The 16,479-nt window shown below is 35.9% G+C and overlaps 1 protein-coding gene across 1 annotated transcript in view; it reads right to left on the bottom strand.

Moving 5' to 3' along the window:
- The window catches only part of CUNH14orf39 (chromosome unknown C14orf39 homolog), a 30,434-nt gene extending 14,773 nt beyond the window's left edge, over nt 1-15,661 (bottom strand). The window contains exons 1-7 of the mRNA XM_009461696.2: nt 15,613-15,661; nt 15,232-15,288; nt 11,997-12,123; nt 6,683-6,772; nt 1,986-2,173; nt 1,487-1,529; nt 960-1,080 (exon numbers count right to left, since the gene is read on the bottom strand). Coding sequence (XP_009459971.2) covers nt 960-1,080; nt 1,487-1,529; nt 1,986-2,173; nt 6,683-6,772; nt 11,997-12,123; nt 15,232-15,288; nt 15,613-15,661 — 675 coding nt within the window. The remainder of the gene's footprint in view (nt 1-959; nt 1,081-1,486; nt 1,530-1,985; nt 2,174-6,682; nt 6,773-11,996; nt 12,124-15,231; nt 15,289-15,612) is intronic.
- Between the last annotated feature and the right edge of the window lie 818 nt (nt 15,662-16,479).

Here is a 16,479-nt window from a genome sequence, read left to right as displayed (position 1 = left end):
ACCAGATGTTCCTTACATGGTCTCCTTCACAGTTATAAATAAATTCACCACATCCCTTCTTACTGTTATGTTTATACAGCACATACCACATCAGGAACTTGAGCCTCTAACTAGGAGCATCAAAGAGTATCGCAAAATATAAATAGAAAACACCACCTGTGCACAATATGCTTCTGGCTGGCTGGCTGACGTGGACACGACTGACACAGCAGTAAATGGAGTCCTTGATCATCTGGCCCAGAGAGGTAAAGGTGCCCAGATACCACACTACAAAAACTTATCAAACTCTTTACAAGCTTGGCCTACTGGGCTATTCAGGCCTAGGAGAGACCTTTTAGCTCCTAGCAGAGGAGTGGGTCAAAATGCTGTCCTCACAAAGTCCTTTTTTTGGAAGACTATCCCTTTGGAATCAATGCTTCTTCTAGTCAGTGGAACTGTACTGATCTCCTGTCTAAAGTCAGCCAGTTTTGCCTCTGAGTTATTATTTACCCACACATTTATTTGAAGGGAAAAAAAAAAGTATTTATGTGATTCTTACTGTAAAGCATATTTAGCTGAACACATTCATATTAACAAAACCTTAAAAACCAGTAGGACCTGTGAAGGCTGTATACTCAAGCCCTGGGGCTCACTGAGGAATGGCCCTGCTATATTTTGAAGTCTGTTCCCTGGGCCTCTTGAGATAGCACAAAAGTTACTGTGACACAGTGCCTTGACGGAAATTATGGTGTAAACTGAGGTCAGTAGAAAGCAAGCTTTAAGAGCCTTTACATTCATGGACCCCTCTTCTCTAAGAAAGCATATGTGATGCTGTAGAAACAAACACTAATACTGGAACCATCCTGTTGGTCTGTGTGCTTGAAAATACACTACTTTTTTATGTTTCAGAAAATATAATGGTGGCATATAGCTATATGTATAAAGTGTATTTATATAAAGTAAAATTAAAACACAGTTACCTTTTTTAAATAATTAATTTTCATTTCTAATTCCTCCGCTTCTTTTTGTAGTTCAGTGGATTCTTGCCTAGCAACTGCAGCAAGCTTTAACATTTCCTGTGTTTTTTGCCTCGAAGAAGCACTTTCATGTTATGGAATATAGACTGCAACATTACTTTACTCAAGCAAGGCATACTATCAGATCCCTGACACCTCTATGCCATAAGTGCAAATGCTGGAAGTGCAGAAAGCTCTGTAAATTCTACATTTCCTAGACAAGTCCTCAAATCCAACTTCAATTAAGCTTCTCCTCCTTAATGAAGCATTTTGAGAGATGTGTCATTAAGCGAAATTTTATTTTCTTTCCTCAGAATGTTCCCATAATTTAAACTGAAGAATATTATTTGACCTTCAGTTTTCTCACAGAGAAATGCTAATGCTGCCAATCTAAATATAAATAATTACTTTACTTTTTAATAGAAAGTCATGAAAGGTAAGTATATACTTTATTCCCTGTAAACTGCATAAACATTACAAATCAAGGATACATCCGTAAAGCCCAATCATTTACGGATTTAAAAGGAACAGGCTCTGCAGAAATAAAATTTAATTTCAGATCATTAATTCACAAAACTGATTTTCTTTACAAATGCAAGTTAAATTAATAGATCGGGAGCACTTATCTTTACTTAGTATACATAACAGAAATAGCAGTATAACAGAGAGTAACGCCATTAAAAACAGCACTAAAAAATATATGAAAAACAAATTTAAAGTTTTGAGAGGATAGTTCCAAAGTAATTGTAGGACTTTTTTACCCCAGGAAGCCCAATGGCAAACCTCTCCCCATTACATTCATGGGTTGGAGGAATGAATATTAGTATGTACACTCTAAATTCTTGTTCAAAGTCTTGGTTTGCTACAGATTTTTTCCTAAAAACTTAAGAGAAACTGTCAAAAATTAATTAGCGGATTTCTGTACAGCACTTTCAAGGTGCAGTGCACTACCAATAGGCTCTACTGTAGAAGTATTGATAATAGTAGTACCCAGAATATCCGAGCAAGCATCTTCTTTCAATTTATATTTTTCAGACTGTTTCAAAACTCTGTTTTGGATTTCTTCAAGCTCTTGCTTTTTTTTGTAATACTCCTGTGCAAGAGCAGTTTCTGCATATTTTTCACGGTGTTGCTTCAAAATCTCTTTATACTGGGTTATGTAATCCTGATACATTTTCCTATAAAAATACATGTAATTTAATTTTTTTCACATGAAGCCATTGTTTATAAGGAAAAAAACTACTAATTTACAGCATCAGCTCAATTAGTCTTGCCGGTGTCCTGGAAAAAAGTTGGATTATATTTAATATACCACTATTTGGCTCTATTTTTTATCTTCCAGCTATATTCAAGCAATACTATGCTGTATGTAACAAAGAATACACTCATGATGTAAAAAACAGTCAAACCTCATTGTTCTGAAGGGAATGCAGACCATACCATATTCCAAGGCAGCCTGGCAGGTGACGAATTTTTTTTTCCCTGTATGATTATCACGAAACTCACAGCAGGCCAAATTCTCTGTTCGTGTGTATTGGCACAACTCCACCAGTTTCAGTGGAGCTGTATCAAACTTACAGTAAAAGAGAATTTGGCCTAGCATCCCATATTTACAGCAGCCTGATGCATCACTGGACGAAGAGCTGCCTCCAAGGAGATGCTGAGTAATCTGTGTCTGAGTCAGGGAAGCCTTAAACACACACATTAGTCACACTAAAACAACAGGACTATTCATGCTTAAGGTTAAGCAAACACTTAAATGTTTAATTGGCAAAGAGCCAGAATGCTTCTTGTAGAACTGTCCTCTAAATTAATGTTACACTAATATAATTTCACTGACATCACATGAGTACTTAGCTACAAATTATTAAAGTCGGTAGCATCAATTAATGTTCATGACATTTTAAAAGTTTAAATCAGCATTTGAAAAAATTGTACTATAAAAAACAAACAAATACCATAACAAGTAATAGGATGTAACTCATCACATAAAGCTGAAAATTGATCAATATTACGTTTGGAAAGAAGAGAGAGAAAAGTGCTGTTGCACAGAACAGCCATCCTCTTGTGGTAAATCCATGACAGTGACCTTTTTTTTTTTCAGGTTTTCCCATTCAGGCAAGGAATTTACAGGATAGCTGAATATTTGATCTGCCATTAGCAATCTGTCTCATTGGGATGAGTCTTTCACTACACCAGTATTGCTGCTAGGCACAACTTTTATTGCAGGTAATTTCCAGTACAAAAGTAGTGTCTTTTGGGAAAACTGACTAGTTAACAATGCAATCAAGGAACTAGTTCTGGTTCTTAATGTCAAACACAGGTGATCTAAGTAGAGACCTGCAGGAAGTCTGCATTTCCCACGTTGACAAGAGTTAACTATTCATAGTTTTTTAAATGATGAATAATAACCACCAGTGCCCAGTAACTATATTTCTCCCTGCATTTGAAAGCAAAAGCTTAATAACTGCTTAAAATGAAATCAAAATATGTCATTTTTTTGACCGTTTATGTTCTATGCCCCTTATTCCTGAAAAAAAGAAAAATTTAGGCATATGCAAAATACATAAGAGTTTGATGGTAAGTGTTTTTGCAGATGGCACATGTTTATAAAGAGATATCACAGCTACAGACATCCAGCATGTATCATTAACACAGACTAGTCATTTACCTGAGAAAGAAACATTACACAAAGTCGCTCAATATTAGAATGTGCCAATATAAAATCACAGAAGATGAAGGAAATGTCATCCTCCAGCAAAAGGTTATGTGAACAATAGAGAGAGGCAAATTTAAAAATATTAAGTTATTAGTACACCTGTAGATTAGCCAGAAATTCCTTTATGAAACAGATTATGGTGCATAATAGCAACTAAAGCCAGAGACCCACCTGCTTACCTGCACCATGAATAAAGCCTACATTAAGGAACAGCTCTCACTGCTTGCAAAGTATACAATATTCCTCTCTAAAGAACACATTTTATCTCAAACTGCTATTAAACGGCCGAAAGGCAGGCACACCTGGCTGCCCACTGGCTAGCCCAAGCAATGGAAGAGAGAAAAATGTGTGTCCAAATTCAATAGTAGAAGCTGCTGCTCTTACAAAAGAAAAACAAAAGTCACAGGAAAAAAAAAAAAAGTAAGATCTTAATTTTCACATACAACTACACTCCAGGCACTAGTTACTGTTAAATTGACTGAAGTTCAATACACCTGTTTAGGGGAAAGAAGTTGTAGATCCAACACTGCGAAACCAAGGAATTGACACTTCCCAAACTTCATGTAGTCTACTCCTTTTTCTACACAGGTGGTCTTGGGAATTTAAGTTTCTTGATTCACTGAATATTTGTGTATACTGTACAAAATTTCCCAGGTATGAAAGATGGAAAATATTCAGTTCTATTTAATTTAATAGATGCTACAAGTAATAACAGAGCAATAAAGAAATTTGCTGATATAGAATTAAGAATGCATTACAAATAAATTTTAAAAATATAAATAAGTAAAATAATTTGTTGTAGCAGGTACATTTCAAGCTTCTGAAAATAATCCTCAAACTTTATATTCTTTTCCCAAAATGTGTTTGCCACAGATTAATATTTATGGCCATGTATAGCACAGTATAGTAATCTTGAGAAATTGTCACTGTTTTAAATATTTTTCCTAAGTACTTCACATCCTCCAGTTCACGCAGTTAAACACAGGCTGTTTAGAATTCAGCACTGTTCACGTTAAAGTCATTAGAAAAAGTTTTCATCTAATGACAAAGGGAAAAGGACAGCACCCACAAAACCCCTGAACATTAGGTGGATAGTTATTTATTCCTCTTTTCTTCCTCATATCACTTATTTTCAGGATGAACTTCCAGTTCATATAAGCGTTCTTATATGTTCTTGAAACCAATAATAACGGAAAAATGTGGAATGTTTTTAAAACCTCCCTAATAAGTGCCTAATTAAATGCAAACTGATCTGCCCATCTGATTAAAACATCTTCCCATCTAAAGCAGTATGTCCTCAGTGCCCCCAAATGCCAGGCTAAAAAGCACATTCAGCGCATAAAGTTCTAAATGTACTTATTTTTCATCCTAATTTAAATATTTAGAATTTGCTGAATGCACATCTTGCTGATTTGAATATATCATCAAATGCTTCGGTACAGAGGGACTACATTTGAGATCACTTTTGTAAAATACATGAATTAAATTTATTTTATGATTTATACTCATGACGTCTTCTAATTAAGCTCAGGAAAACAGATCAAACACTTTCATGTTGGAATTGAAACTAGTTATCTAAAGAAGCAATTTAAAAGTAATGCTTCTTTGGCTTGTCAGCTCAAATTAGGGAAAACCAAAATGGCTTAATCATATACTCATAGAAAGCCAATTTAGCCTTATTTTTCACCAAATATAGAGCTCTGAACAGGAAGAAGACAGATAAGCTACTAACTGAGTTAATTAAAGGCTATCAGGCGTGCTATTTCTGCTGTCTTGGACAACTGGCAAAACGAACACTTAAAAAAGAACCAAAGCCAACATTTTCAATTCCCTAAAGTTACACCTCTAAATTGGTATTTAGATATCTAGATGGATCTACCCTGATTTTTTCACCATGGGGCTAACCAACCTCTTCGCCTTCACAAGCAGATCAGTAAAGGTGAGCAACCTCTCTAAAATGAAGATCAGTTTTACCTGAGTGTTAAATAGAACTTCAGAGGGTTAACCTGGCACACTGCATTTTGAATATTTCAGCGAAAATCTTCAGGGACTGTTCTGTATTCCATTGAATGTAGGCAGCTACATTGCATTGCACAACTAATCATTTCTTTAAAATGCAGAATCTAATTAATGAATCTGAAAAAACTGAAATGACACTTACTGAACAGAATTGAATTTGCAATTAATACTGACTAGAATCTTACCCACAACTGGTCTCAGAATGGTTTTAGATCAGGCTCTCCTGAGCCACTCACCCTGTTTTTCAGGATCTAATACTGAATTTGCATGCTTTGTGGTTATTTGGAAGAACATACAGCAGTATACAAAGACTTGATTTGTATATTCTAATAATCATACGCAATTCATATTCACAAATAAAGAAAAGCACAAAATTATCTGAATGCTTCTAATAGTTATCTTATTTAATCCATATATGAATATAAAGGCTTAGGTTCAATTAAATTATGCTTCTAAAAAAAAAAAAAAACAAAAAAACAACTGTGTATTTTCAAAAAAGTCTTCCAAACCTGAATATCTGCAACAACTGAAATCACAGTATACACAAAGACGTGTCATAACAATGGAAAAAAAATCATTCATAGATAAAACTTATGTATGGTTATGAATATTTCATATTTCTGCCAAAGCTGAAACATTCATTGCCTTTATTTTTGGGGCTTTTCTCGAAATTGTAGGCAACTGAACAATGTTCTGAAAAATTATAATAGGCATTTGGGAAGTAATTGAATTTGAAGAAGCCTTATTTTATCTTGTTCCGTTGGTAACTACAAAATAACATATGACCTCATAATAATGTAAACCAAAAATTCTTTTAATTACTCAGTCACTTATATTATCCTGAAAAGTTTACAACCTTTTGACACAGACTGCGCTATCTTTGCTGATCCGTTTAGACAGGTTAACAAGCACTACTGCTAGAAACCTCATCTCACACGATCATAGGTACCTCTCATTTTCTGTAGCTTCTTGTAAAGCTTCAAGTTCATTTTTCACATATTCTTCATGCTTGCTAAGAATTGCATAGGTGGGCTTCCAGCTGTGGAGAAAGTAAAAAAAAGAAAGCACGTAAGTGGTCTTTCCTAATAAAAAGTCACTCAGAAATGAAGACATCAAGTTACTTTAGCTAGCGCCCTAGAACAAATAATTTACTTAATGTTAAGTCAGTCAAACATAAACAGGTTTAGTACAGAAAGCTTTTACATGCATACATTTATTTTCTTAAGATTTTAAAGCTTCAAATGCAAGAACATATATATAAATATAGGATTAACAAAGATTATAAAGCACTTTTTAAGGAATAAATAGGGTGATCTTCATGAATTTTTGGAGCCTAATGCTAAGCAGGTAGGCATCTAAATCCACATATGATGTACTCCGAGCAGCGCCATCAGTAAATCCGTTAGATATGTACGATCTTCATGTTGGAGATGCACACAGCTTCTTTCTCACCGATATCACCAGCACCTATCTCATACCTAAATGCAAGCAGCAATCACAAACCCAGAATTTCCTCCATTTGCTGAGCAAGTCCTGCTCAGAAAACAGCCTGAGAGAGATGCTGTCTTTCAGTACAATAGCCCAGACACTGGGAGAACTGACCTGGTGGTTTGGAGTCACAGGTCCACATACCACCTCTTACTGACTAGATTTGAACTCAAATTCTGCCCTGACAGGAAAAAGCGCCAGCTAATAGTTAATAATAAATTAGTGGCAGACGAGAACGGAACTTCAGTTGCTGTCAAGTAACGTTCTTTTCCACCTCTAAGTCATCATCAACATATATTTTCACATTTCATGCAGTTGATATCTGGCTATATAGTATGTCTACATTATTAAATGCATACATTCCAGAAACCTGTCTCCAGACAAGAGGTGCTGAGTGGCTCGTACCCAGCTCCTAACTAGATTCCTCTAGAGCAAACTGACAGGTCCACATTCTGTAATGCTCAGCCTGGATCTCCTCTCATGTGGCTCCCCTATGGCCCTGAAACACAATTAATCCATTTTTTGTTCTTCTTCTCATTTCAGGAGCCTCCTATAATGTAAGATAATGTGATCTTTAGGAGAGGCATATAATGGGTCTTTAAAAAGAAAGCATCCTGCCTGAAAAAAGGTGGTGTAAGGAGCATGAGCCATCCAGGCCTGGATGTCTCCTACCCTCCCAGCTGAGGTAACAGCTATCAGAAAAGACATTTTCAGAGAAAATTGTAACTGCACAAATGGCCAGGATCTTGCTCAGTTAGAGATGGTGAAAAACAAGTTCAGAAACCTCTGATGCACGGAGCCTCCAAACAGCGAGTAGTACCTTCGTAAGACTTAACATATACCAAAGTGTTGTGAGGTGAGGGAAAGAAGAGAAAAAAGACTTAAGTCTACTGAGCTAAATAGTTATATGTGCTATTGACAAACACGCCACTCATTCAGAGAGAATAATCTCCGTAACGTCAGGTTGTCAACAGGCAACTTCTGAGATGCTGGGAGCTGAGATTCAGACGATGGCTGAATCATTGGAACAGACTGGGCTAGAGTAGGACAGAGATCCTCTTTCTGATGAACAAAAAATCACATTACATTCTCCCTCCAAGGGAACCTTCTATAGAGAAAATTAGTACACCCTCTCCCTAGTCAGGGCTTAAAGTGATGTATAAATTCAGCTTTTGCCCAGAGTACAAGCTACCCTAAGGCAACACAAACACCGACAATGAAGTTTGTCTGAGTGGATCTATCCTAGGAGATGTACACACAAAATGCAACTTTAGGAACACATACGTAGATTCTATCAAAGCTAAACATTGAAGAACCAGAAGAAGGAAAAATCCATAAGGACTGAAGAGACTAAGTGAATCTGGAACAGCGGAGATACAGTTACATTTAAAGAGTTACGTCAACAAGGAGGAGGGGAGAAAAGGCAATACAGAATAAGGTTGCAATTGAACAAATCAAATGATTCTTCACTGGACAGGTGAGAGCAACTGAGGACGTATGGTTCACTTTGCATATTCCTGAGTAGGGTAAGTAAAGAGCATTTTTTGGATGTGAATATGCCCTATGGTTGAAAACTAGAGGGTTTGTAGCATGCAATCATACAACGCATGAATGTGCATTTGGACAATCGCTCCAAAGGTGGAATAAAATAGAGGCTTCAGTAACAGCTAACTTAATGCAATTTCCATCAAGGAAATAAACAAAGAACAAAGTCCTGACAATTAATTTGCTGAACTGAAGTCCAATAACCTTGAACAAAAAATAATGTACTCCAGGTGGTGAGACAACACAACACATAATCAACATTTCTAACAGCAGTAAAGTTTGCCAACAGAAAAGCTGAATGAGAAACTGCAGCATCCATTCAGGAAATTTAGCACTATTGGCACAAATTGTTTGACACCACTGGTGATTAAAAATACAATTACAAAATGCTACTTCACCATATCTACTGCAAATTCAGCAGAAAGCTGAATTTTTAAAGGATCATGTTTTTAAAAAAACAGAAACCAACAGTACTTATATAAAAATGTACTGGCACGCAAGCACTGTGAGCTTCTTCTACCCAGAAAACTCCATGCCCTTCATTGGAGGGGAAAAAAAAACAAGCAATGAAGAAGTCATAGAGCTTTTATTAATCAAAGTACAAACCATGTTGTGCGTTACATTTTGCGTTCACATCTATACTGCAGACATGCAAAAAACACACAGTACAAGAATGCTGTTTGTAACAGAACAAGGTACGCAGATTCAAGTAGGTCATCTACTAGTTTGTTAAATGCACCACTGTTTCACAGAGGTTCTTGGTACCTATCACATTTATTTGTCCTTCCTTTCATCAGCTAGGGTACAAGAAAGTCTTTATCCACACTAATCAAAAAGCAATAAAAATATCCTGTAGTTCAGTTAGTGGGACAAGACAACAATTTATTTTCCAAACTAGCAACATTCTGAGCTCATCTAGCTTTTTTTTTTTTTCATTTCCATGAAATCTCACCATCCTTGAACCCAAATTTAGAAAATAGAAAAGAAACAATAAAATTTGAATAGGTTCCAGCAGCAGTATTTCACCACTTCTTATTGTTCTGGGATCAACATTTCTAGTTTAAATCATTGAAGAAACTAAATATTTGAAAAATGCCATCACTTGTCTAAAAATATGTATTTCACTTTGGTCATCTTGTGCCTTCAGTTCTTTGTTATACAGACCAATAGGGATTTCTTTAGAGAGCACAGTAGTATCCCGATACACCTGTCTCATATACCATATTTTCTGTAGACTTGTTGAATATAAGAATCCTGTATTTTGTTCAAAGTCTTCAAACATGCTTCAATATACTTATGATGTCTAGTAACCCAGGCAAAAAGTTGTTTCTTCGAGAGCTCTATTGCACATTGCTGGCAATTAGTCAGCTACGAGGGTGATTGTGACTCCAAAACAATATTTGAATTTACAAAATCAACATTAGAGTCATGTCCAGTATATATGGAGTACCAACTAGAATAAATTTTGGAAGTTTAAGATGATTCTACTACATAAGTGCTCTAATTGTCTGATTTAAAGCTGGGGCTTGTTTATCGCAGTCGTCAGCATGTCGTTAAATGACATTTTCAATAATTTAAGACATGAAGTCTCTACTCTTCTGCAAGCATTGTCCTTCTATGAATACATGTATTCATTAATGAGTCACTTCTCATTTTCAGTCTCTTTACACTAATGCCATTAATTATTCTTTGTAGGACCTGAGCCAAAACCCATTGAATTCAATGATTCAAATTTAGATCAGTTCCTTAGTTCTACCCTTAATTTTTTATTTCTTTATTTGCATCACTTAACAGTTTGTGATTTGCAAACAGATTTGCAACTTCAAAAGATATCTAAGGAAGCAGTGTGAATGGTTTCAGAAACTTACAAATGTGTTCATTTTATACTGCATTGGAGGCAAGATTTCAATGTAAAGGAAAACTGGAATTTTCTTATCAAGGTCAAATCTTTACCTAACTCTTTTTAGGATAAAGCTACAAATCAGTATGGTATGGCAATTGATTCAAGCACCTAGCCACTATACCCACTTCATTCACTAATGATTCCATTCTTTCTTCTGTTTTCAGATAGTTCAAAATAAGCTAGAAAGGACCCTGATTCTATCTTTACTTCTTCTTTTTTATCCTTAGAAACACCCACATTCTCCATTCACATACTAAAAAAAAAAAAATCAAATACATGTTACAGACATTTTTATTCAAGTACTTATCTTTAGGTATAGAATTGCAAAACCAAACAGAATTTGCTAACAAATCATCATGTCAACTGCCAAGGAACTAGACAGACTGCGGAGAGATGAACACTACAATGAAAAGACAGGATTATACCATCTGGGCCAAACTCTGTCATGTCAAATACAGATTTGCCTTTTTAGCTACCCTTGCAAACATCTGAGATTTTCATTTTTAAAAATTAAACATTCCACGTCAGCAAGAAAAAAATCCTTGTAGCCAATTTATTGCTTGAGAAACTTCTAAGTACTAAGACTCAAAAGTGATCTGCACTAATAATCTGATAGCAAAATTTCTATGAAGAAAACTGAACTGCAGCCCATTGCATTCATCAAAACAGTGTGCCTAGAAGAACAATTTTGCAGTCTGCAGTAAAAATTACACCAAAATCTGCTAGAAGAAGTAGACACATATCTGTACGTAGAGGCAGTGATGAGACACCTTAGGAGAGAATACGTATTGAACAAAAAGTAATGTGAAACATGTTGTGAACAAAGAACAGAAAGATGTTTCAATTTCAGGAAGGACAATTCAGAATTAAACAAAGAACATCATAATGGAGGCTTATTGTCACTGATAGTTATTAAGTTCTTTAGTTAAAAAAAAAAACTTTTTTTGAATAGTATTCTTAATAATGTTCAAATTTGACAGAACTCAGATACATCCTAATGTAGAAAAAATGTTTCCATTACCTTACTACTTGAATACTTTAGCGTGCTGCAAAGACAGTACCTGTGATCTCTGAAAACTCTTGATTCCAATAAAAAACTAAAACAGACTTAGCTGTAGTCCGTTTTTCAATAATTTATTTTTTCAAGGGATGGATAATACTGCAATTTTTGTACCTGATGATTTGCAGCTTGAAAAAAATAGAGAATACTAAAGTTTTCTTTAACATCACTCCTGTCTGAACACACACATACATATTTTTACACTACTTCCTCACTGACTTTCTTAATGCCACCTATCACTCGAAGTTCAGGCTATATTATACTTACGCATTACAGTTCTCCTTACTACTCTCATTTTGCTTGCGCAAATCAGCAATTGCATCATTGCTGTTATTTATATTTTCTTCCAACCTAGCGATTTCATCCTTTTTTTCCGTGATTTTTACAGTATACACTGAAATTAAAAATAAACATAAAAAAGTAAGCATATGTGTTTTCAACATATCCATGAAATAAGCAGTCTACGTTCAGAATGATTCAAAATTTCTCCCAAATACTTAATCTCGATAGTGCCAGATAAGTGGACAGCCTGGAATTAAGCAAAGCAACAACAAAGTGAGTCAAAAACTTCGGGAGTTTCAGCTGTGTGATGAGTACCTTAATTATCATCTACTATTGTGAGACTGACCTTGGAAGAAAAAAATTATTTGTGCTGTTTGTGCATCCCAGTCTATATAAAACTGAAGTAACTATTAGTGGTAGAAAGCAAAGCGCTCTTAACTGTTAGAGCTGACCCTTCTTTTTTTTTGCATTCCACAGCGTCTGCAGACACTAGAAGTAGAGCACAGGGAAACCAGAGTGTAAGCCACTTTGCCCTCAGTAATGCTTGCAACTGGGGAGACAGGTTGGAGTACAGAAGTTGCTTGAGATAAAAGGTCTCTTTCAAACATTTGTTTTCATTTACAGAAGTCCAGAAACACAAATGTTTTGAATGGGAAAGCTGACTACAAGAAGGGAAAAATAAAAACACCATTAACAGCATATAAGCAAATTATTACTAGAAACAGAAACAGAGACATTAAAATAAAAAAGGAATTTACTCAAGGTGGGAATGTGTAATGTATGACAGATTAATGTAGGAAACAGAGGTTAATTATGAAAAACTTGCATTTTAACGACAAATCCTCAAGCACTATGAAATTTGCAGAGATTCTTAAGGCAGATTCTTAATTCTGCCTTTTCTAACAGCAGACAGCTGACAATATTTTCTGAATGAGTGGTTAGTAGAGAATCCATATTGTTGAACATGATCAGTGTTCTCTTTCACAAGTAAAAGCTGTGAGAGCTGTCGTGCATGCTCACTTTGCAATGCAATGAGCACAACTAGGTGCACATTTTTTTTTCTCTGTGCTGTTTATTTCTTATTTTTCATACAAGGGTTCAGATTCATTAGTGCCAAATCAGCCCTTGCCATCACTGCTGCCCTGATGCTCCGTATGCCAAAGTTGGTGGCCCTACACAGAAGTCAATCGCAGACATCCTGCGCTTCTCATCTACCAAACAGGGAAGGGCATCTTAGTTATGCGAGGTGTGTCTTGAGTTGTTTGAATTACTGCTCTAGAACTTGAGGTCATCCTGGAGTTTGGGTCTGGTTTTGCAGTACTTGCTATATATTCACTTTCAACACCACCTACATTTATACCAGAAAAAAACACTTCTCGGAGAGAAACATCAGTCAGTGAAAAGCAAAAGATTCTCGATGTATTTTAATATCTTGAGTTATCCTGAATATCTTCAATATCTTAATATTTTCAATATCTTAAGTCAGTACCTTGCCTTTACTTAGCATGAAGCATAACTATTGGACAACTGACATACGCTTCATTTCTGTAGAAAAAGCAGGTGCATTGGGAAGTATCCTGCAGGTGATGTTTTGAGATTGACCAAGATACAACATGACTGTATGAACAAAATATCTATTCAATAAGCAAAGCCATACACTTCACATTTCATTTAGTATTTTCCATAGATGAACACTTCTGTGACAAGTGTGAGTTGTTCTACTCACCCTCTGTTTCGCCAGGACCTTGTGGATGAGATCCAGCTCACCCAACTTTACAATGCAAGCACCTACTTCAGAACTAGACACCCGTGGCTGCAGCCACACTCAGCAGAGAAAACAGACATTTCTTAAAGCTTACTTTATCTAACTTACTTTAAACTCTTTCTTCAGGATGAGACAAATCACACCCTAAAAGTGCCTACTTCCCTCCACTGGTTATAAAGGGACTCTAGCCAAAAAGCCTGATGAATCTCACACTAAAAGTCTGAGGCTGAATGCTACAACTGTTCCTCTGCCAAGTAATACTCACACAGAGACGAAATTAATTCAGTGGAACTATTTCTGGGTAAGTTTTTGAAGGATTTAACCCAAACTTTTAAAAGTCTGAGTGTTGATTGTGAGTTAACACATATTCATACATCTCTGAACTGAACACACAAATAGCTATGCCATGGTACCACACAGCCTTTGGGTTTTCCTTAAAAGCATGCTCATTTACCGTGAGTTTGCATAAATGTTAAGAAAAACCTCAACTCTAAGGTTCAATTATGCGACTGAAGAGTTAAAACAGAATTCTAGGTGTACCAGATTTAGTGTTACAGAATGTTTTAATGTTTAGGATGCTTCAATTTAATATTGATAATCTTCTTAATGAATAAGTACTTGATTTGACATATCAGTCAAGATTATTAGAAATGTTGCCATCAAGAGGAACACCAGTCAGACCAGAACCCTCTCTTGTTCTTTTTCCTGAAGGTTATGAGCTTCAATTTCTACCTGTGAAGTCCCAGTGATGAGCACAGATGTGATCCGATTATCTAAATAATAGTTTCCCTACCACAACCATTCTCATGAGTGAGTGATACCACATAGTAGCACGGTAAAAAAAAAATCAGTCCAGACCTAAGTCCATAATATTATGCTGTCTGTTAGCCCTGGGGAAAAAGAATTTGATGCGGAGCAAGACTGTCTCATTGGGTCTACTGTTTTGAATTTCAAATAAAATTACCAGCTGCTTGATTGCAGAAAAGAAGAACCAGGCTTGAGTAGGTAGCAGTAACTGAGAGAACTTTCATTATTATAAGAAAACAGAAAGAGAGAAGAAGCAGTGAGGCAGAGGTCCAACTCTGGAAAGAACAAAAAACATGAAGAAAGAAAGGGAGGCAAGTGGCAGATGTATTGAGCAAGCACAGCTGAATCAAAGAACTGCCAGTGACTGTGAGGAGCTACAGAGTAAGAGCAGGAAATGGCGCAGCATGAAACTGGCTGTCCATGAGACAGCTGAACAGCATTAGCTGAAAGTCGCAAGCAAAAGCAAAGTCTGCTAGGGAGAATGAGCAAGTATTGATGGCAAAAGATGAGGTAGGGTGAGAGCAGGACACGGGACAGCTTCATTATTAGGCTTGCTTCCGCCCCTGAAACACAGAACATGTACCAGGACTAATCAAACAAATGCAGTGTGTTCAATGTCTAATAAAATGATAATTTATCACTACTCACAGTTTATCTGTTGATTCACGTGTTCCTTAGCATAAGAAGTTTGTTCTAGCTGGAAAACTAAGAAGAAAATAAACACTTTTTCGTATATATATGTACACACACACATATATATGAGTTGAGCTGTGAAACAAATGTATGTTGTGCAGCATTAATTGCACACTGATTAACAAAGATTTTAACAAAATATCTAAATAGCAATTTTACTGTTAAATAGCTGTTAGTACCCCTCTCCATAACTAACAAAACATTACGTAGAAAAACATTAAAACCTTAATATTATAAATTTATTTGAAGTTAATATAACTATTTAAAGCAGAAAACATCATTATATGTACTGCATTAGTAATTATTAATTAAAAAATATATGATATAATGACCTACCAAACTCGAGCAGAAGTTTGTCTAAGTTGAGCAAAAGCCTGTCACTCATTGTGTAAACTACAAAAGAAGAACACAATTAAGGATTTACACAGTCAAAAGCTTTATTGATACAACAACAAGTCAAAATTGCAAGACAATACCATGCATTTTAAGATAAAAGGGAGAAAAAAAGTTTTAACTGCATTTGAATTGGTATCTAAACCACTTCAGTGGAACCAAATTTCACACTGATAGTGGTAATGGACTCATTGAAAGTCTAAATCACAGTTAGGAAAAAAGGAGGTGTATCATTTAGGTAAAGCTTTGTCCCTGGAGCAGTTCTGTCTTTGAGAGGCTTAATGTTCTCAGAAGGCATGAAGAATGCAAGAAAAGATGCTTGTGTACAAAATGTGTAGCCTCTACTCCAGCTGGTTTACTAAGCCTATCGACTGCAACCCTGGTAATGGAAAAGCTACTGATGCGTTCTGCACACTCCTCCCGTACTAATTGCAAAGTACATTTAAATCAGAAGGTACGTGCATAAGTGTGATTAAAGACAGAACCCACATACAACGGGAAGCAGATTATTACAAATCCATTCTTTTAGCATAGTGGTGCTATGTGCAGAAATTCAGTTATGGGTTTTTAAACAGTTTGGGAGTCCTGTAGTCTTCTAAAAAGGATGCAGTCACCATTTTATCAGACCGTACCGAATACAGTTAGTTAGCTCGGATACACTTAACATTAAGCAAAGTTATCTGATACTTTACTGTCCCACAATGGCTTCCCCACACCCTTAGTACTGTGTAAAAAGTAAAGCCACAACAAATTGGTGATGAGATCCTAATCCGGGATAAAATGGAATAGAAAACAACTGCAGAATTTAAC

This window comes from Nipponia nippon, unplaced genomic scaffold (assembly GCF_047370975.1).
Source record: "Nipponia nippon isolate SJK-2023a ecotype South Korea unplaced genomic scaffold, ASM4737097v1 scaffold_11, whole genome shotgun sequence".
Classification (NCBI taxonomy): domain Eukaryota; kingdom Metazoa; phylum Chordata; class Aves; order Pelecaniformes; family Threskiornithidae; genus Nipponia; species Nipponia nippon.
This window is presented reverse-complemented; position numbering and strand designations above follow the sequence as displayed.